General features: G+C 46.1%; 1 protein-coding gene across 10 annotated transcripts in view; it reads right to left on the reverse strand.

Moving 5' to 3' along the window:
* Positions 1–8,909: 8,909 nt before the first annotated feature.
* SHANK2 (SH3 and multiple ankyrin repeat domains 2) overlaps positions 8,910–19,639 on the reverse strand; it is a 672,686-nt gene continuing 661,956 nt past the window's right edge. For all 10 annotated transcript variants that reach the window (XM_077286975.1, XM_077286974.1, XM_077286973.1 and 7 more), the window contains one exon: positions 8,910–9,848. In XM_077286975.1, the coding sequence (XP_077143090.1) occupies positions 9,293–9,848 (556 nt within the window). In that variant the 3' untranslated portion in view covers positions 8,910–9,292. The remainder of the gene's footprint in view (positions 9,849–19,639) is intronic.

The raw sequence follows: 19,639 nt of genomic DNA on the forward strand, positions 1-19,639 counted from the left end.
AACTTGCTACACTAACCTGTCACATGCAACTCAACACACAAAATGTTGCTACACGCATGTCGCCACACAAAACTCATCTCACAAAAGTCGCTACATGCATGTCGCCACACGCAACTCAACACACACAACTTGACACATGAAACTCGCCCTAAAACACACACAAGTCTGGTATTATCCTTCAAAAATAAAAATCTGATTAATAAGCAAACTACAAGAGCAACAAATGTACCATATAGGAAATACGGCAGCTGTCAGTCACATGACCTGTCTATTATGTGTATGTGTGAGCTAATATATACTGCCAGGGGGGAGGGCTTCCTGTTGGCTGGGGATTTATCAGGCTGCCAATAGCAACCAATCACAGCTCAGCTTCTATTTTGCTACAGTTAATTAACCTGAGCTCTGATTGGTTAATATAGGCAACAAAGACATTCTCAGTATAACAAAGCTAATATATGTTGTGAAATGCTTCTATTTGCTTAGTTTTTGCCTTTTAATAATTACATTTCTATCTATTTGTTTTGTGGTTTTTGTGTGCAGAATAAATTTTTGTTAACACATTCTATTTTGCTAACAGCAGTCATTAACCCGGGCGAAGCCGGGTAGTACAGCTAGTCTAATATATAAAGCTGAATGTGTGTATGTATGTATGTATGTATGTGTGTATGTCCGGGATTGGCATCTGAACCGTCGCAGCTACAGGCACAAAATTTTGCACAGTCACACGTCTGGACCCCGAGAGCGTCATAGGCTATGTTGTGAGGTGAAATTTTAACCCCGCGCTTTTCAATTCACCAAACAATTTTGCCCCTATCTACATAATCAGGAAAAAGTGAAAGGAAAAGTGTTGGAGTTGTCGCAGCTACAGGCACAAAATTTTGCACAGTCACACGTCTGGACCCCGAGAGCGTCAAAGCTATGTTGTGAGGTGAAATTTTTACCCCGCGCTTTCCAATTCACCAAACAATTTTGCCCCTATCTACATAATGGGGAAAAAATGAAAGGAAAAGTGTTGGAGGCAAATTAACAGCTGCCAGATGTGAACAAGGGGGACTTAAAGAATGAGAGCGATGGCGCCAAAGAGTATATACTGTACAGTTGCTAAGGTGGGGCCCCAACATGGGATAATCACCACACCACCACGGGGATATGAACACACACACACAAAATGCGCCACACACTACCACGTGCTCGAACACATATACCACCCTCAGCGCACATTTCCCCACACATACACCAACCTCGCCACATAAAAGTCGAAACACAAAAGTCGCCGCTCAAAACTCGCCACGCGCAAAACTCTCCACATGCAAAACTCGCCACACGTGCAAAACTCGCCACATGGAAAACTCGCCACACGCAAAACTTGCAGACGCGGAAAAATTGCCACATGCACAAAAGTTGCAACACATGCAAAAGTTGCCTCACACAAAACTTGCACATACTCAAAAGGCACCACACATAAAACTCGCCACGCGCAAAACTCGCCATGCGCAAAACTTGCTGCACACAACTTGCTACACTAACCTGTCACATGCAACTCGACACACAAAAAGTTGCTACACGCATGTCGCCACACAAAACTCATCTCACAAAAGTCGCTACATGCATGTCGCCACACAACTTGACACACAACTTGACACACGAAACTCGCCCTAAAACACACACAAGTCTGGTATTATCCTTCAAAAATAAAAATCTGATTAATAAGCAGACAAACTACAAGAGCAACAAATGTACCATATAGGAATCCGGCAGCTGTCACTCACATGACCAGTCTATTATGTGTATGTGTGAGCTAATATATACTGCCAGGGGGTGGGCTTCCTGTAGGCTGGGGATTTATCAGGCTGCCAATTTAGCTTACAAATACTGAGGTAAAAATACTGACCAAATAATGTGTGAACGAGGTCTAATACAGGAGGAGATGACATACAGATATATACTATATACAGGAGGAGATGACATACAGGTATATACTATATACAGGAGGAGATGACACACAGGTATATACTATATACAGGAGGAGATGACACACAGGTATATACTATATACAGGGGAGATGACACACAGGCATATACTATATACAGGAGAGATGACACACGTATAAAGTATATACAGGAGGAGATGACATACAGGTATATACTATATACAGGAGGAGATGACACACAGGTATATACTATTTACAGGGGAGATGACACACAGGTATATACTATATACAGGAGGAGATGACACACAGATATATACTATATACAGGAGAGATGACACAGGTATATACTATATAGAGGAGGAGATGACATACAGGTACATACTACATACAGGAGGAGATGACACACAGGTATATACTATATACAGGAACAGATTACCTACAGGTATATAGTATATACAGGAGGAGATGACATACAGGTATATGCTATGTATAGGAGGAGATGACATACAGGTATATACTATATACAGGAGGAGATGACACACAGATATATACTATATATAGGTGAGATGACACACAGGTATATACTATATACAGGAGATTACATACAGGTATATCTAATATATAAAGCTAAATGTGTGTATGTATGTATGTGTGTGTGTATGTCCGGGATTGGCATCTGCACCGTCGCAGCTACAGCCACAAAATTTTGCACAGTCACACGTCTGGACCCCGAGAGCGTCATAGGCTATGTTGTGAGGTGAAATTTTAACCCCGCGCGTTCCAATTCACCAAACAATTTTGCCCCTATCTACATAATAGGGGAAAAAAAGTGAAGGGAAAAGTGTTGGAGGAAAATTGACAGCTGCCAGATGTGAACAATGGGGACTTAAAGAATGAGAGCGATGGCGCCAAAGAGTATATACCGTACAGTTGCTAAGGTGGGGCCCCGACATGGGATACTCACCACACACGGGGATATGAACACACACACAAAATGCGCCACACACTACCACGTGCTTGAACACATATACCACCCTGAGCACACATTTCACCACACACACACCAACCTCGCCACATAAAAGTCGAAACCCAAAAGTCACCACTCAAAACTCGCCACGCGCAAAACTCGCTACATGCAAAACTCGCCATATGCAAAACTAGGCTCACGCAAAACTCGCCACACATGCAAAACTCACCTCATGGAAAACTCACCTCATGCAAAACTTGCACACACAGAAAAATTGCCACATGTACAAATGTTGCACCACATGCAAAAGTTGCCTCACACAAAACTTGCACATACTCAAAACGCACCACATAAAACTCGCCACGCGCAAAACTCGCCATGCACAAATCTTGCTGCACACAACTTGCTACACTAACCTGTCACATGCAACTCGACACACAAAAAGTTGCTACACACATGTCACCACACAAAGCTCAACACACACAACTTGACACATGAAACTCGCCCTAAAACACACACAAGTCTGGTATTATCCTTCAAAAATAAAAATCTGATTAATAAGCAGACAAACTACAAGAGCAACAATTGTACCATATAGGAAATACGGCAGCTGTCAGTCACATGACCTGTCTATTATGTGTATGTGTGAGCTAATATATACTGCCAGGGGGAGGGCTTCCTGTTGGCTGGGGATTTATCAGGCTGCCAATAGCAACCAATCACAGCTCAGCTTCTATTTTGCTACAGTTAATTAATCTGAGCTCTGATTGGTTAATATAGGCAACAAAGACATTCTCAGTATAACAAAGCTAATATATGTTAAGAAATGCTTCTATTAGCTTAGTTTTTGCCTTTTAATAATTACATTTCTATCTATTTGTTTTGTGGTTTTTGTGTGCAGAATAAATTTTTGTTAACACATTCTATTTTGCTAACAGCAGTCATTAACCCGGGCGAAGCCGGGTAGTACAGCTAGTGTTTTATAAAAATTGTTTTTTTTGCAACAGCTATTTCAGTTTTATATATCTAATAACTGTTGGACACAGTAATGTTTCTGCCTTGAAATGAGGTTTATTGTACTAACAGAAAATGTGCAATCTGCATTCACACAAAATTTGACAGGTGCATAAGTATGGGCACCTCACCAGAAGTGTGACATTAATATTTAGTAGATCCTCCTTTTGTCCTTTTGCAAAAATAACAGCCTCTAGTCGCTTCCTGTAGCTTTTAATGAGTTCCTGGATCCTGGATGAAGGTATTTTTGACCATTTCTCTTTACAGAACAATTCCAGTTCAGTTAAGTTTGATGGTCGCCGAGCATGGACAGCCCTCCTCAAATGATTCCACAGATGTTCAATGATATTCAGGTCTGGGGACTGGGATGGCCATTCCAGAACAGTGTAATTGTTCCTCTGCATGAATGCCTGAGTAGATTTGGAGCGGTGTTTTGGATCATTGTCTTGCTGAAAGATCCATCCCCTGCATAACTTCAACTTTGTCACTGATTCATGAACATTATTGTCAAGAATCTGCTGATACTGAGAGGAATCCATGCGTCCCTCAACTTTAACAAGATTCCCGGTGCTGGCATTGGCCACACAGCGCTAAAGCATGATGGAACCTCCACCAAATTTTACTGTGGGTAGCAAGTGTTTATCTTGGAATGCTGTGTTTTTTTGCCGCCATGCATAACGCCTTTTTGTATGACCAAACAACTCAATCTTTGTTTCATCAGTCCACAGGACCTTCTTCCAAAAAGAAATTGGCTTCTCCAAATGTGCTTTTGCATACCTCAGCTGACTCTGTTTGTGGTGGGCTTGCAGAAACGGCTTCTTTCGCATCACTCTCCCATACAGCTTCTCCTTGTGCAAAGTGCGTTGTATACTGTAGTTGACCGATGCACAGTGACACCATCTGCAGCAAGTTGATGCTGCAGCTCCCTGGAGGTGGTCTGAGGATTGTCCTTGACTGATCTCACCATTCTTCTTCTCTGCCTTTCTGATGTTTTTCTTGGCCTGCCACTTCTGGCCTTAACAAGAACTGTACCTGTGTTCTTCCATTTCCTTACTATGTTCCTCACAGTGGAAATTGACAGGTTAAATCTCTTAGACAGCTTTTTGTATCCTTCCCCTGTACAACAATGTTGATTAATCTTTGTTTTCAGATCATTTGACAGTTGTTTTGAGGAGCCCATGAAGCCACTCTTCAGAGGAGATTCAAACAGGAGAACAACTTGCAAGTGGCCACTTTAAGTAGCTTTTCTCATGATTGCATACACCTGGCTATGAAGTTCAAAGCTCAATGAGGTTACAAAACCACAAAAAGTGCTTTAGTAAGTTAGTAAAAAGTAGGTAGGAGTATTTAAAATAAGAAAATGATAAGGGTGCCCATACTTATGCACCTGTCAAATTTTGTTTGAATGCAGACTGCACATTTTCTGTTAGTACAATAAACCTAATTTCAAGGCAGAAACATTACTGTGTCCAACAGTTATTAGATATATGAAACTGAAATAGCTGTTGCAAAAAAAAACAATTTTTATAAAACATTAAGCTTAAGATTAATAGGGGTGCCCAAACTTTTTCATATAACTGTATATCTTAGATTCGGCTGCTGCAGACCCACAATGGGAAGTACAATGATTGTTGGAAAAATGGGTAGAATTTTGCGCTGCCGAACCAAAGAATTTTAGGTAAATGAAGCAAAGGATCTAGGAAATTCACTGTAGTTTGTCCTGAAGAAGTTTTGCTACTTTGAAACGCGTAGGCAATAAACCGCATCTTCAAATTTCCTGGTTCCTTGGCTTCATTTATGTACAATCCTTCGGTCCGCACAAAAATTAAACCCATTTTTCACTTTAAAGTATTGTTGTGTCAATTTGGAAAAAGCGACACAATGGGCACGTATTTTGCCATTGAAATCCATCTGAAGCTTATTCAAAGAGTATTTGGCCTCCTAAAGGCCGGTTTTGTACGCCACTCTAAAAGTGACTCTGTCTCCCCAAAATTCGCCTATAAGCTAAGGCCACCGGCATCAGGGGCTTATCTACAGCATTCTGTAATGCTGTAGATAATTCCCCGATGTAACCTGAAAGAGAGGAAAAACTAGTTAGATTACACTTACCCAGGGGTGGTCCCGGTTCGGGTCCGATGGGCGTCGCGGTCCGGATCTGGCGCCTTCCATCTTCATACGATGACATCCTCTTGCTTCCCGCTGCAGCTCCTGCGCAGGCGTACTTTATCTGCCCTGTTGAGGGCAGAGCAAAGTACTGCAGTTTGCAGGCGCTGGGCCTCTTTGACCTTTCCCGGCACCTGCGCACTGCAGTACGCGGCATGAAGCAAAGAAGAGGACGTCATCGCTTAAAGATGGGAGGTGCCGGACCCGGACCGCGACGCCCATCGGACCGGACCGCATCGGGAGCGCCCCTGGGGTGAGTATAATCTAACTCTGTTTTTCTTATCTTACAGAATGCTGTAGATAAGCCCCTGATGCCGGTGGCCTTAGCTTATAGGAGCATTTTGGGGTGAGAGAGTCCTTTTAATGATGGGATTGCTGGAATAAGATGTGCCAAATTCATTAACAATTGGGCGGATCTTCTAACTTCCATGCGTCACCACCATGGGTTGGCACCCATTTCTATCGTAATTTACACCACTCCTGTCGCCTAAATTATGATAAATGTCACAGCTTGTCTTGTTGATCTCTACCCAAAGTTGTGGGAGCCGACTGGGATTTGCATAAATGCCAAAATCCACAACATTTTTCCACAACTTTGTGTTGTTCAAAAAACTTTTTCAAGTGGTTTTACTCCAGAATTCTGTTGTAAATTGCTTGATAAATTGGAACTTTTTGAAACTGTTTTTGTGTGGATTTTGGAGTAGAAATCACTTGCTTTGGCCTTAAAAGTGCAAACGTCACAATTCCAACCGCTTTCTGTTAAATCAAATGCCGATCACATTCTCAATCCCTTCACATGACAATCTCTGATGTATTCAGTAATCTCGTTCTCTCCCTTCTTTATAGAGTGTAAAAAACATTAATTCAAGAGAGTTGGCAACTTGGTGTCATTTTTATTGAATCCAAAAAAAAAAGAACATTATTTTGTCTGCAAATAGAGCCACAATCTTAGTGCAATATATTTATTTCTTACAGTAATTTGGTTGCCATACAATAGTATTGAGGATTTGGAAAAAGTGCAATTACAGTAGCTTGAATTATTATTTTTTGATTTTCTTTTTTTCAAATTTGTTCTTTATCATTGGAATTAAAAGCACAAAAAATACAGCAACATTAACAATGTGAACACAGGCGGTAATACAAACTAGAGAAACAGACACGCTTTAAAGAAAGTGTGTGTGGGGGGGGCATCTGTGCTTAGCGTAGGCTCTGATATGGTCTAATCCAAATTAAGTTTGTGTTCCGCAGATTTCCCAAAACTTAATTTAATGAAACAAGTTATCACAGGGCGAAATGCAAAGAGAAAAAAGACCCCTGTGATGTAAAACAGTCACATCTAGTCATTTGTATAATGTAACAATATAATCCAAGGAGAATCACAGAATTTCTCCGTCACTGGCAGCTGTGCAAGTTTTACACAATTTACAAGATAAATTTGTTTTTTTTTGTAAAGTTTTGGTGTTGTATACACAGAAATTACATAAACTAGATGTCAAGAAAAAAGTCTCTTAAATTACACTATTTAACAAAAAGTTCTAACCTAAAACTCCCGCAGTGACACAGGATCTTTTTTTTTTATCTGTACGGTTTTCTCGTACAGTAGGCGGCCGGAGGTCTCTGGCGGCATGGCTCACACCTTGCCGTAGCGATATACTAAATATATTTATGACAACTTTGTAATTTTTTTTTAATAGCAAATATGGACGATCACCTTTACGCCCCATACATCCTTCCATAAGACACCATGTAAAAATAGACTATATATTTAGCTCTTTAAATCGGGTTTCTAGTAAGTACAAGTTTGTTAGGTGCTTGTGGGGAAAAAAACAAAACACTAAAACGCTAAAAATGAAAACAAAAACACATCCATTCAAGGGTCTTTGCTATTCAAACACTGATCTATCACCTACACACAGCGGAGCAGACTTGTTATGGGGCTTGGCTGTACCCTTTACATTCTGGAAATCCTGAACTGATCCAAAGTCTTTCCATAGAGATGCTCCTAGAACATGGCCCAAATGAATCGGGTGCTTCGGTGTGATCTCCGCTGCCTAAGGGGAAGAATAGCTGCTCTCGCTGTGTGTAGGTGACTGGTTCACTAGAATTCAATGTGAAGGCAAATTTTTCAATCTTAATGTCTTCCATAGTCATCTCTTTCCACAGTGATGACCAAACGCAAACACATATCAATAACTGGCACGTCAGAGAGATAATACCATATTCATGCTATACAAAAAAAATAAATAACATGGCCTTTTCTGATATCTATCTTCTGAAGCTATCACCAAGTGGAAGACAACGATGGCTGCAAAATCATTTTTACACTTTGTAACAGGGTTGAAAAAAAAAAAAAAAAGAACAAAAGCTTGAGTTTGTGGTTTGATTCATTTTTGTAGGTAGTCTTGCCCCAGCTGGAAAAAAAAGAACAAAACTGGAAAACAACCAAAAACTGTCTCAAGTAAAACACCTTTTTGTTTGTTTGTTTTTTTTGTGTATTTTTTTTTTACTTTATTACAATGATAAATTTCAACTTTGATACAAATTAGTACCTGCAAAATAATACCACATAAGATCTACAACCCCTTCCAGTCTCAGAGTAGCCCGCAGTAGAGGGGTGGGGGAGACGAAGGAGGGTCACCTAGCTGGAAAAAAAACCTGCAGAGGCCTCCCTGACGCTGAATGAGGGGATACATGACTTGATTCCATTAAAGGTTGGAGTTAATTTCTTCTCATGTTTTCAGAAATCGCTGCATTATCCGTACCCACTTCTGAAGAAAGATTTGTTCTTCTGCAAAGAAGTTCTATAAAGGTAGAAAATACAACTCAGCTCAGCTGGTTCAGATGCATTCAAATGAGGTGGATTTTTTTTTCTTAATTTTTTTGTTTTTGTTTTTTTAAAAAGGTTGTTCTAATGTTTTTGCTTTTAGTTTCCAAATATTTATTCCACAGAAATAGAATTCTTAAATCACAAAAGTTTTTTTTTTTTTCCTTTTTCTTTCAACTAAAGTGGCATGAAGGCTGCCCAGTAGACCAGCCACTTATCTCCTTAAAATATTGTGCTTATAAATATCTGTACAGCTATTTAAACTTGCAGTAAAGAAAGTTATTTTTTCGATTAAGAATTTTTTTTAAATATTGTTTTAAGGGCCGGTTAAGAATTGTATTTATTTTTTAAATAGAATTGGGAAAGAAAAACAAAGAGGCAACAAAAGATACTTCTATCTGTCCAAGAGTTGCTTTAATGCTCGTTCTATGTTCATTCGATGCCCTACTCTTGTCACCCCGAGGTCTATCAAATCTTCTTTTTGAAGGCTTGGTAGATGGGTCCCGTCAATTTCATTGTCCATAAACATCTCTTTGTGTTCTCCGAGGTGTAGACTTTCCAGCCAGTCGGCTACATCTTGTTTAGTCCACATGTGGACAGGCTTTGCTGAAAAAGGCTTATTGGAAATTGGCTGTTGTAAAATCGATGGAGAGGGGGACCTGCTTCTCCCCATGTTCATCCCAAAAAGATCCCCTGTAGGGGGCGGAGTGGGCAGAATAAAGACATCAGAAATGGAGGCAGGTGGCGCAGATAAGGGACCAGGTTTTATATCTCTGGTGATCTCGGCAGGCGAAACCACAGGGCTTGGGGCTCGTCTCATCCCGGAAATCCTGCCATCGAATTCAGGGGTCCTGTTCTGCAGGGTAATTGGCTGGTTGGCTCCAGGACGAACAGTGAAAGTGACTGTGGTATTTCTGTTACCTGAGACAGTACTCAATACATCTGTGCCCCTGTGGAGAGAGAATGAAAAGGGAAACTTAACATGGACAAGGAGTAGATAACCTGCAGTCATGAAAAGGAACGAGCAGCAACACCAGTATTACTATATAACTGATAACATTCTCTGTATGACACCAAGCAATTTTTTTTTTTTTTTTACATCAAATGTACGGTATATTAGATATTTCTGATAATTACTCAAATATACAGTCTATAATCTTTGCTGCAGTCGTCTGTGCTTTTTTTTGTCAAATAACTCAGAATCCCTATCATAAACAGGATGATGTGACAATTCCCCCATCCCTTTAACATTTCACCAAGCACCGTATAGTCTGTACGCTGTGGTGACCGCACTTGCAGCTCAGTCCCATGAATGTAACTGGGAGCCACAGTACCAGGTACACTCACTACAAAATGCGCAGAGAGGGGCCTAAACCATGACGGGGGCTGCCTGCAGCTCCAGTTAGCTAATCGCTGAGCTGATGATGGCTCTCTGTTTATAACTTTTGTATTCTTTCTTTGGGAGACTAGTTTTTATTTAATTGCATGAAATTTGGGCTGAAAGTCATTTTTTACAGTTACATTTTCTTTCAAATTTTAGACTGTTTGCCTCCTATAGCCTCTGTGTATTCACTGAGAAATGATCAGTGAGCTGCTCTGACAGTGAATTTGTAACTCTCATCTGTCTTTTTCTGAGCCCCTTTCAATTGATATACACAGACCACATGAAAAATAAATGTTCAGGAAACAAAGAGCCTGCAAATTTCTTTATGAAACACAATTGCAAGAATGATTTTAAGCCCAAAATACATGCATGCAACAGATTTTTGCTATGTAATCTACGGTAGGGACAGGGACCCTGATTCCAGCAATGTATCACTTAGTTTCCTAGATGGAGCAGTAATGATAGTCGCAGTTTTCTCTGCTGAAGAGCTCAGTTGTTGAGCTGTGGATTTCCCTGCCAGCACACCAATTTTTTTTGCATTTTTTGTGTACGTTGTATGGGATGGGGTTAAACTAGGAAGCATATAGTCATGTAGTATTAATCTCCTGATAATACACTGATTTTTATTGAAACGGCAAAAACACAGACACCCCTGGAATCAGAGTCTCTGCTCCTGCATTAAAAACCTGGTGACTGATTCCATTTAAATAATAAATGTGTGGTTCATGTAGTCACCTCAAGGGGGAGCTCTCATCATACTCACTTGAATGATCATAAAGTGCGCTGCAAGCTCCTATGCTCCCCCTAGTGGTGACTGCGGGCAACAAGAATTTTATCTTTATGCAGAATGTAAAAACATTAAGGCTATGTGCACACTTTGCGGATTCCACTGCGGATTTTTCCGCAGCGGAATTCCAAAATCCGCAGTGAAAACCCGTCGCGGTTTTTACTGTGGATTTATCGCGGTTTTTACTGCGGATTCTTCTGCGGTTTTTCATCTGCATTTTCCTATTGGAGCAGGTGAAAATCCGCAGAAAAGAAGTGACATGCTGCGGAATGTAATCCGCTGCGTTTCCGCGCGTTTTTTTCCGCAGCATGTGCACAGCGTTTTTTGTTTCCCATAGGTTTACATTGTACTGTAAACTCATGGGAAACTGCTGCGGATCCGCAGCGGTCAAATCCACTGCGGATCCGCAGCAAAATCCGCAAAGTGTGCACATAGCCTTAAAGCGAATCTGTAACCCCAAAATTTGCCTATAAGCTAAGGCCACCGGCATCAGGGGCTTATCTACAGCATTCTGTAATGCATTCTGTAATGCTGTAGATAAGCCCCCGATGTAACCTGAAAGATAAGAAAAACGAGTTATATTATACTCACCCAGGGACGGTCCCGGTTCGGGTCCGATGGGCGTCGCGGTGCGGGTCCGGCGCCTCCCATCTTCATGCGATGACGTCCTCTTCTTTGTTTCATGCCACGGCTCCGGCGCAGGCGTACTTTTTCTGCCCTGTTGAGGGCAGAGCAAAGTACTGCAGTGCGCAAGTGCCGGGAAAGGTCAGAGAGGCCCAGCACCTGTGCACTGCAGTACTTTGCTCTGCCCTCTACAGGGGAGATAAAGTACGCCTGCGCCGGAGCCGTGGCATGAAACAAAGAAGAGGACGTCATCGCATGAAGATGGGAGGTGCCAGACCGGACCGTGACACCCATCGGACCCGAACCGGGACCGTCTCTGGGTGAGTATAATATAACTCGTTTTTCGTATCTTTCAGGATACATCGGGGGCTTATTTACAGCATTACAGAATGCATTACAGAATGCTGTAGATAAGCCCCTGATGCCGGTGGCCTTAGCTTATAGGTGAATTTTGGGGTGACAGATTCCCTTTAAACAAAAAAAAAAGAGACCGGAGAAAACAAACATTCACCAATATGTGAGACTATTCTGACCTGAACAACACTGGGACCGGCTGGACACCACTTGTTGTACTGCCTTAGTTTACTTTATAGGTTGTGTTTGGTAAGTGGGTTCTTTTGTGCTATATTTGTAATGAACTTCAGGTGCAGAACAATCAAAGCCAAAGTGGGAATAGTTATCAAAATCTGGAGCTGCCAATAATCGGCTGCTGACTGATCTTCTGCTCATAAGCATCTATGATCAGATCTTTCAGTGTGTCTGACTGATCCATTAATGTTAATGACCTTTGTATCCACCTATGAATGTCCATTATACAGTGAATGTCCATTATGCAGGTATATCCTCTATCAGTCACGTTATAGAAGCAGAACTACTCATAATCAGCCTGCCTGCTGACTGTTTCCAAGCAATAGCAGAATTTAAAATAGTAACTAGATGGGCATTTCCTGAAGGAAATACATGGTGCTTGAACAGCGCTGCCAGCTTTACAGCAGCACTTCCTTATCACACACAGGACGGGGGGCACTTACTTTTCACACACAGGACGGGGGGCACTTACTTTTGACACACAGGACGGGGGGCACTTACTTTTGACACACAGGACGGGGGGCACTTACTTATCACACGCAGGATGGGGCGCACCTACTTTTCACACACAGGACGGGGGGCACTTACTTTTCACACACAGGACGGGGGGCACTTACTTATCACACACAGGACGGGGCGCACTTACTTATCACACACAGGACGGGGGGGGCACTTACTTTTCACACACAGGACGGGGGGGCACTTTTCACACACAGGACGGGGGGCACTTTTCACACACAGGACGGGGGGCACTTATCACACACAGGACGGGGGGCACTTACTTATCACACACAGGACGGGGGGCACTTATCACACACAGGACGGGGGGCACTTATCACACACAGGACGGGGGGCACTTATCACACACAGGACGGGGGGCACTTATCACACACAGGACGGGGGGCACTTACTTTTCATACACAGGACGGGGGCACTTACTTTTCACACACAGGACCGGGGGCACTTACTTTTCACACACAGGATGGGGGGCACTTACTTTTCACACACAGGACGGGGGGGCACTTATCACACAGGATGGGGGGCACTTACTTTTCACACACAGGACGGGGGGCACTTACTTTTCACACACAGGACGGGGGGCACTTAGTTTTCACAAACAGGATGGGGGGCACTTAGTTTTCACACACAGGAAGGGGCGCACTTTTCACACACAGGACGGGGGGCACTTACTTTTCACAAACAGGATGGGGGGCACTTACTTTTCACACACAGGACGGGGGGGGGGCACTTTTCACACACAGGACGGGGCACTTACTTTTCACACACAGGACGTGGGGGCACTTTTCACACACAGGACGGGGGGCACTTACTTTTCACACACAGGACCGGGGGCACTTACTTTTCACACACAGGACGGGGGGCACTTACTTTTCACACACAGGACGTGGGGGCACTTTTCACACACAGGACGGGGGGCACTTACTTTTCACACACAGGACGGGGGGCACTTACTCTTCACACACAGGACGGGGGGCACTTACTCTTCACACACAGGACGGGGGGCACTTTTCACACACAGGATGGGGGGCACTTACTCTTCACACACAGGACGGGGGGCACTTATCACACAGGAAGGGGCGCACTTACTTTTCACACACAGGACGGGGGGCACTTACTTTTCACACACAGGACGGGGGGGCACTTACTTTTCACACACAGGACGGGGGGGCACTTACTTTTCATAAACAGGATGGGGGGCACTTACTTTTCACACACAGGACGGGGGGCACTTATCACACACAGGACGGGGCACACTTACTTATCACACACAGGGCGGGGCGCACTTACTTTTCACACACAGGACGGGGGGCACTTACTTTTCACACACAGGACGGGGGGTACTTACTTTTCACACACAGGATGGGGGGGCACTTATCACACACAGGACGGGGGGGCACTTACTTATCACACACAGGACAGGGGGCACTTACTTTTCACACACAGGACGGGGGCACTTACTTTTGACACACAGGACGGGGGGCACCTACTTATCACACAGGACGGGGGCACTTATCACACACAGGACGGGGGGCACTTAGTTTTCATAAACAGGATGGGGGGCACTTACTTTTCACAAACAGGACGGGGGGCACTTTTCACACACAGGACGGGGGGCACTTACTTATCACACACAGGACGGGGGGGCACTTACTTTTCACAACCAGGACGGGGGGGCACTTACTTTTCACACACAGGACGGGGGGGCACTTACTTTTCATAAACAGGATGGGGGGCACTTACTTTTCACACACAGGACGGGGGCACTTACTTTTCACACACAGGACGGGGGGCACTTATCACACACAGGACGGGGCACACTTACTTATCACACACAGGGCGGGGCACACTTACTTTTCACACACAGGATGGGGGGCACTTACTTTTCACACACAGGACGGGGGTACTTACTTTTCACACACAGGATGGGGGTACTTACTTTTCACACACAGGATGGGGGGGCACTTATCACACACAGGACGGGGGGCACTTACTTTTCACACACAGGACGGGGGGCACTTACTTTTCACACACAGGACGGGGGGCACTTATCACACACAGGACGGGGGGCACTTACTTTTCACACACAGGACGGGGGGCACTTACTTTTCACACACAGGACTGGGGTACTTACTTGACGGGGGTGCACTTTTCACACACAGGACGGGGGGCACTTACTCTTCACACACAGGACGGGGGGCACTTTTCACAAACAGGACGGGGGGCACTTACTTTTCACACACAGGACGGGGGGCACTTAGTTTTCATAAACAGGATGGGGGGCACTTACTTTTCACAAACAGGACGGGGGGCACTTACTTTTCACACACAGGACGGGGGGGCACTTACTTATCACACACAGGACGGGGGGGCACTTACTTTTCACACACAGGACGGGGGGGCACTTAGTTTTCATAAACAGGATGGGGGCACTTACTTTTCACACACAGGATGGGGGGGCACTTTTCACACACAGGATGGGGGGGCACTTACTTTTCACACAGGACGGGGCGCCCTTACTTTTCACACACAGGACGGGGGGCACTTACTTTTCACACACAGGACGGGGGGCACTTACTTTTCACACACAGGACTGGGGCACTTACTTGACGGGGGTGCACTTTTCACACACAGGACGGGGGGCACTTACTCTTCACACACAGGACGGGGGGCACTTACTTTTCACACACAGGATGGGGGGCACTTACTTTTCACACACAGGACGGGGGGCACTTAATCTTCACACACAGGATGGGGGGCACTTACTCTTCACACACAGGACGGGGGGCACTTACTCTTCACACACAGGACGGGGGGCACTTACTCTTCACACACAGGACGGGGGGCACTTATCACACAGGAAGGGGCGCACTTACTTTTCACACACAGGACGGGGGGCACTTACTTTTCACACACAGGACGGGGGGGCACTTAGTTTTCATAAACAGGATGGGGGGCACTTACTTTTCACAAACAGGACGGGGGGCACTTACTTTTCACACACAGGACGGGGGGCACTTACTTATCACACACAGGACGGGGGGGCACTTACTTTTCACACACAGGACGGGGGGGCACTTAGTTTTCACACACAGGACGGGGGGCACTTAGTTTTCATAAACAGGATGGGGGGCACTTACTTTTCACACACAGGATGGGGGGGCACTTTTCACACACAGGATGGGGGGGCACTTACTTTTCACACACAGGACGGGGGGCACTTACTTTTCACACACAGGACGGGGGGCACTTACTTTTCACACACAGGACTGGGGCACTTACTTGACGGGGGTGCACTTTTCACACACAGGACGGGGGGCACTTACTCTTCACACACAGGACGGGGGGCACTTACTTTTCACACACAGGATGGGGGGCACTTACTTTTCACACACAGGACGGGGGCACTTAATCTTCACACACAGGATGGGGGGCACTTACTCTTCACACACAGGACGGGGGGCACTTACTCTTCACACACAGGACGGGGGGCACTTATCACACAGGAAGGGGCGCACTTACTTTTCACACACAGGACGGGGGGCACTTACTTTTCACACACAGGACGGGGGGGCACTTTGTTTTCATAAACAGGATGGGGGGCACTTACTTTTCACAAACAGGACGGGGGGCACTTACTTTTCACACACAGGACGGGGGGCACTTATCACACACAGGACGGGGGGGCACTTACTTTTCACACACAGGATGGGGGGGCACTTAGTTTTCATAAACAGGATGGGGGGGCACTTACTTTTCACACACAGGATGGGGGGGCACTTTTCACACACAGGATGGGGGGGCACTTACTTTTCACACACAGGACGGGGCGCCCTTACTTTTCACACACAGGACGGGGGCACTTACTTTTCACACACAGGACCGGGGGCACTTACTTTTCACACACAGGACGGGGGGCACTTACTTATCACACACAGGATGGGGGGCACTTACTTTTCACACACAGGACGGGGGGCACTTATCACACACAGGACGGGGGGCACTTACTTTTCACACACAGGACGGGGGGCACTTACTTATCGCACACAGGACGGGGGGCACTTATCACACACAGGACGGGGGGCACTTACTTTTCATACACAGGACGGGGGCACTTACTTTTCACACACAGGACCGGGGGCACTTATTTTTCACACACAGGACGGGGGGCACTTACTTTTCACACACAGGACGGGGGGGCACTTATCACACACAGGATGGGGGCGCACTTATCACACACAGGACGGGGGGCACTTTTCACACACAGGACGGGGGGCACTTAGTTTTCATAAACAGGATGGGGGGCACTTACTTTTCACACACAGGAAGGGGGGCACTTACTTATCACACAGGAAGGGGCGCACTTTTCACACACAGGACGGGGGGCACTTACTTTTCACAAACAGGATGGGGGGCACTTTTCACACACAGGACGGGGGGGGCACTTACTTTTCACACACAGGACGGGGCACTTACTTTTCACACACAGGACGTGGGGGCACTTTTCACACACAGGACGGGGGGCACTTACTTTTCACACACAGGACCGGGGGCACTTACTTTTCACACACAGGACGTGGGGGCACTTTTCACACACAGGACGGGGGGCACTTACTTTTCACACACAGGACGGGGGGCACTTACTTTTCACACACAGGACGGGGGGCACTTACTTTTCACACACAGGACGGGGGGCACTTATCACACACAGGACGGGGGGCACTTATCACACACAGGACGGGGGGCACTTACTTTTCACACACAGGACGGGGGGCACTTACTTTTCACACACAGGACGGGGGGCACTTACTTTTCACACACAGGACTGGGGCACTTACTTGACGGGGGTGCACTTTTCACACACAGGACGGGGGGCACTTACTCTTCACACACAGGACGGGGGGCACTTACTTTTCACACACAGTATGGGGGGCACTTACTTTTCACACACAGGATGGGGGGCACTTACTTTTCACACACAGGACGGGGGGCACTTAATCTTCACACACAGGATGGGGGGCACTTACTCTTCACACACAGGACGGGGGGCACTTATCACACAGGAAGGGGCGCACTTACTTTTCACACACAGGACGGGGGGCACTTACTTTTCACACACAGGACGGGGGGGCACTTACTTTTCACACACAGGACGGGGGGCACTTACTTTTCATAAACAGGATGGGGGCACTTACTTTTCACACACAGGACGGGGGCACTTACTTTTCACACACAGGACGGGGGGCACTTATCACACACAGGACGGGGCACACTTACTTATCACACACAGGACGGGGCGCACTTACTTTTCACACACAGGACGGGGGGCACTTACTTTTCACACACAGGACGGGGGGTACTTTTCACACACAGGATGGGGGGCACTTATCACACACAGGACGGGGGGCACTTACTTTTCACACACAGGACGGGGGGCACTTACTTTTCACACACAGGACGGGGGGCACTTACTTTTGACACACAGGACGGGGGGCACTTACTTATCACACAGGACGGGGGCACTTATCACACACAGGACGGGGGGCACTTATCACACACAGGACGGGGGGGGCACTTAGTTTTCATAAACAGGATGGGGGCACTTACTTTTCACAAACAGGACGGGGGGCACTTACTTTTCACACACAGGACGGGGGGCACTTACTTATCACACACAGGACGGGGGGGCACTTACTTTTCACACACAGGACGGGGGGGCACTTAGTTTTCATAAACAGGATGGGGGGCACTTACTTTTCACAAACAGGACGGGGGGCACTTACTTTTCACACACAGGACGGGGGGCACTTACTCTTCACACACAGGACGGGGGGCACTTATCACACAGGAAGGGGCGCACTTACTTTTCACACACAGGACGGGGGGCACTTACTTTTCACACACAGGACGGGGGGGCACTTAGTTTTCATAAACAGGATGGGGGGCACTTACTTTTCACAAACAGGACGGGGGGCACTTACTTTTCACAAACGGGACGGGGGGCACTTACTTTTCACACACAGGACGGGGGGCACTTACTTTTCACACACAGGACGGGGGGCACTTACTTATCACACACAGGACGGGGGGGCACTTGTCACACACAGGACGGGGGGGCACTTAGTTTTCATAAACAGGATGGGGGGCACTTAATTTTCACACACAGGACGGGGGGCACTTACTTTTCACACACAGGACGGGGGGCACTTACTTTTCACACACAGGACAGGGGGTTCTTACTTTTCACACACAGGATGGGGGGGTCACTTTCCACACACAGGATGGGGGGCACTTACTTTTCACACACAGGACGGGGGGTACTTACTTTTCACACACAGGACGGGGGGCACTTAGTTTTCATAAACAGGATGGGGGGCACTTACTTTTCACACACAGGACGGGGGGCACTTACTTTTCACACACAGGACGGGGGGCACTTACTTTTCACACACAGGACGGGGGGCACTTACTTTTCACACACAGGACGGGGGTACTTACTTTTCACACACAGGATGGGGGGCACTTTTCACACACAGGATGGGGGGGCACTTACTTTTCACACACAGGACGGGGGGCACTTATCACATACAGGACGGGGCGCACTTTTCACACACAGTACGGGGGCACTTACTTTTCACACACAGGACGGGGGGCACTTACTTTTCACACACAGGGCGGGGGCACTTATCACACAGGACGGGGCGCACTTTTCACACACAGTACGGGTGCACTTACTTTTCACACACAGGACGGGGGGCACTTACTTTTCACACACAGGACGGGGGCACTTACTTTTCACACACAGGACGGGGCGCACTTATCACACACAGGACGGAGGG

The sequence above is a fragment of the Ranitomeya variabilis genome, chromosome 2, assembly GCF_051348905.1.
Source record: "Ranitomeya variabilis isolate aRanVar5 chromosome 2, aRanVar5.hap1, whole genome shotgun sequence".
Taxonomy (NCBI): Eukaryota; Metazoa; Chordata; class Amphibia; order Anura; family Dendrobatidae; genus Ranitomeya; species Ranitomeya variabilis.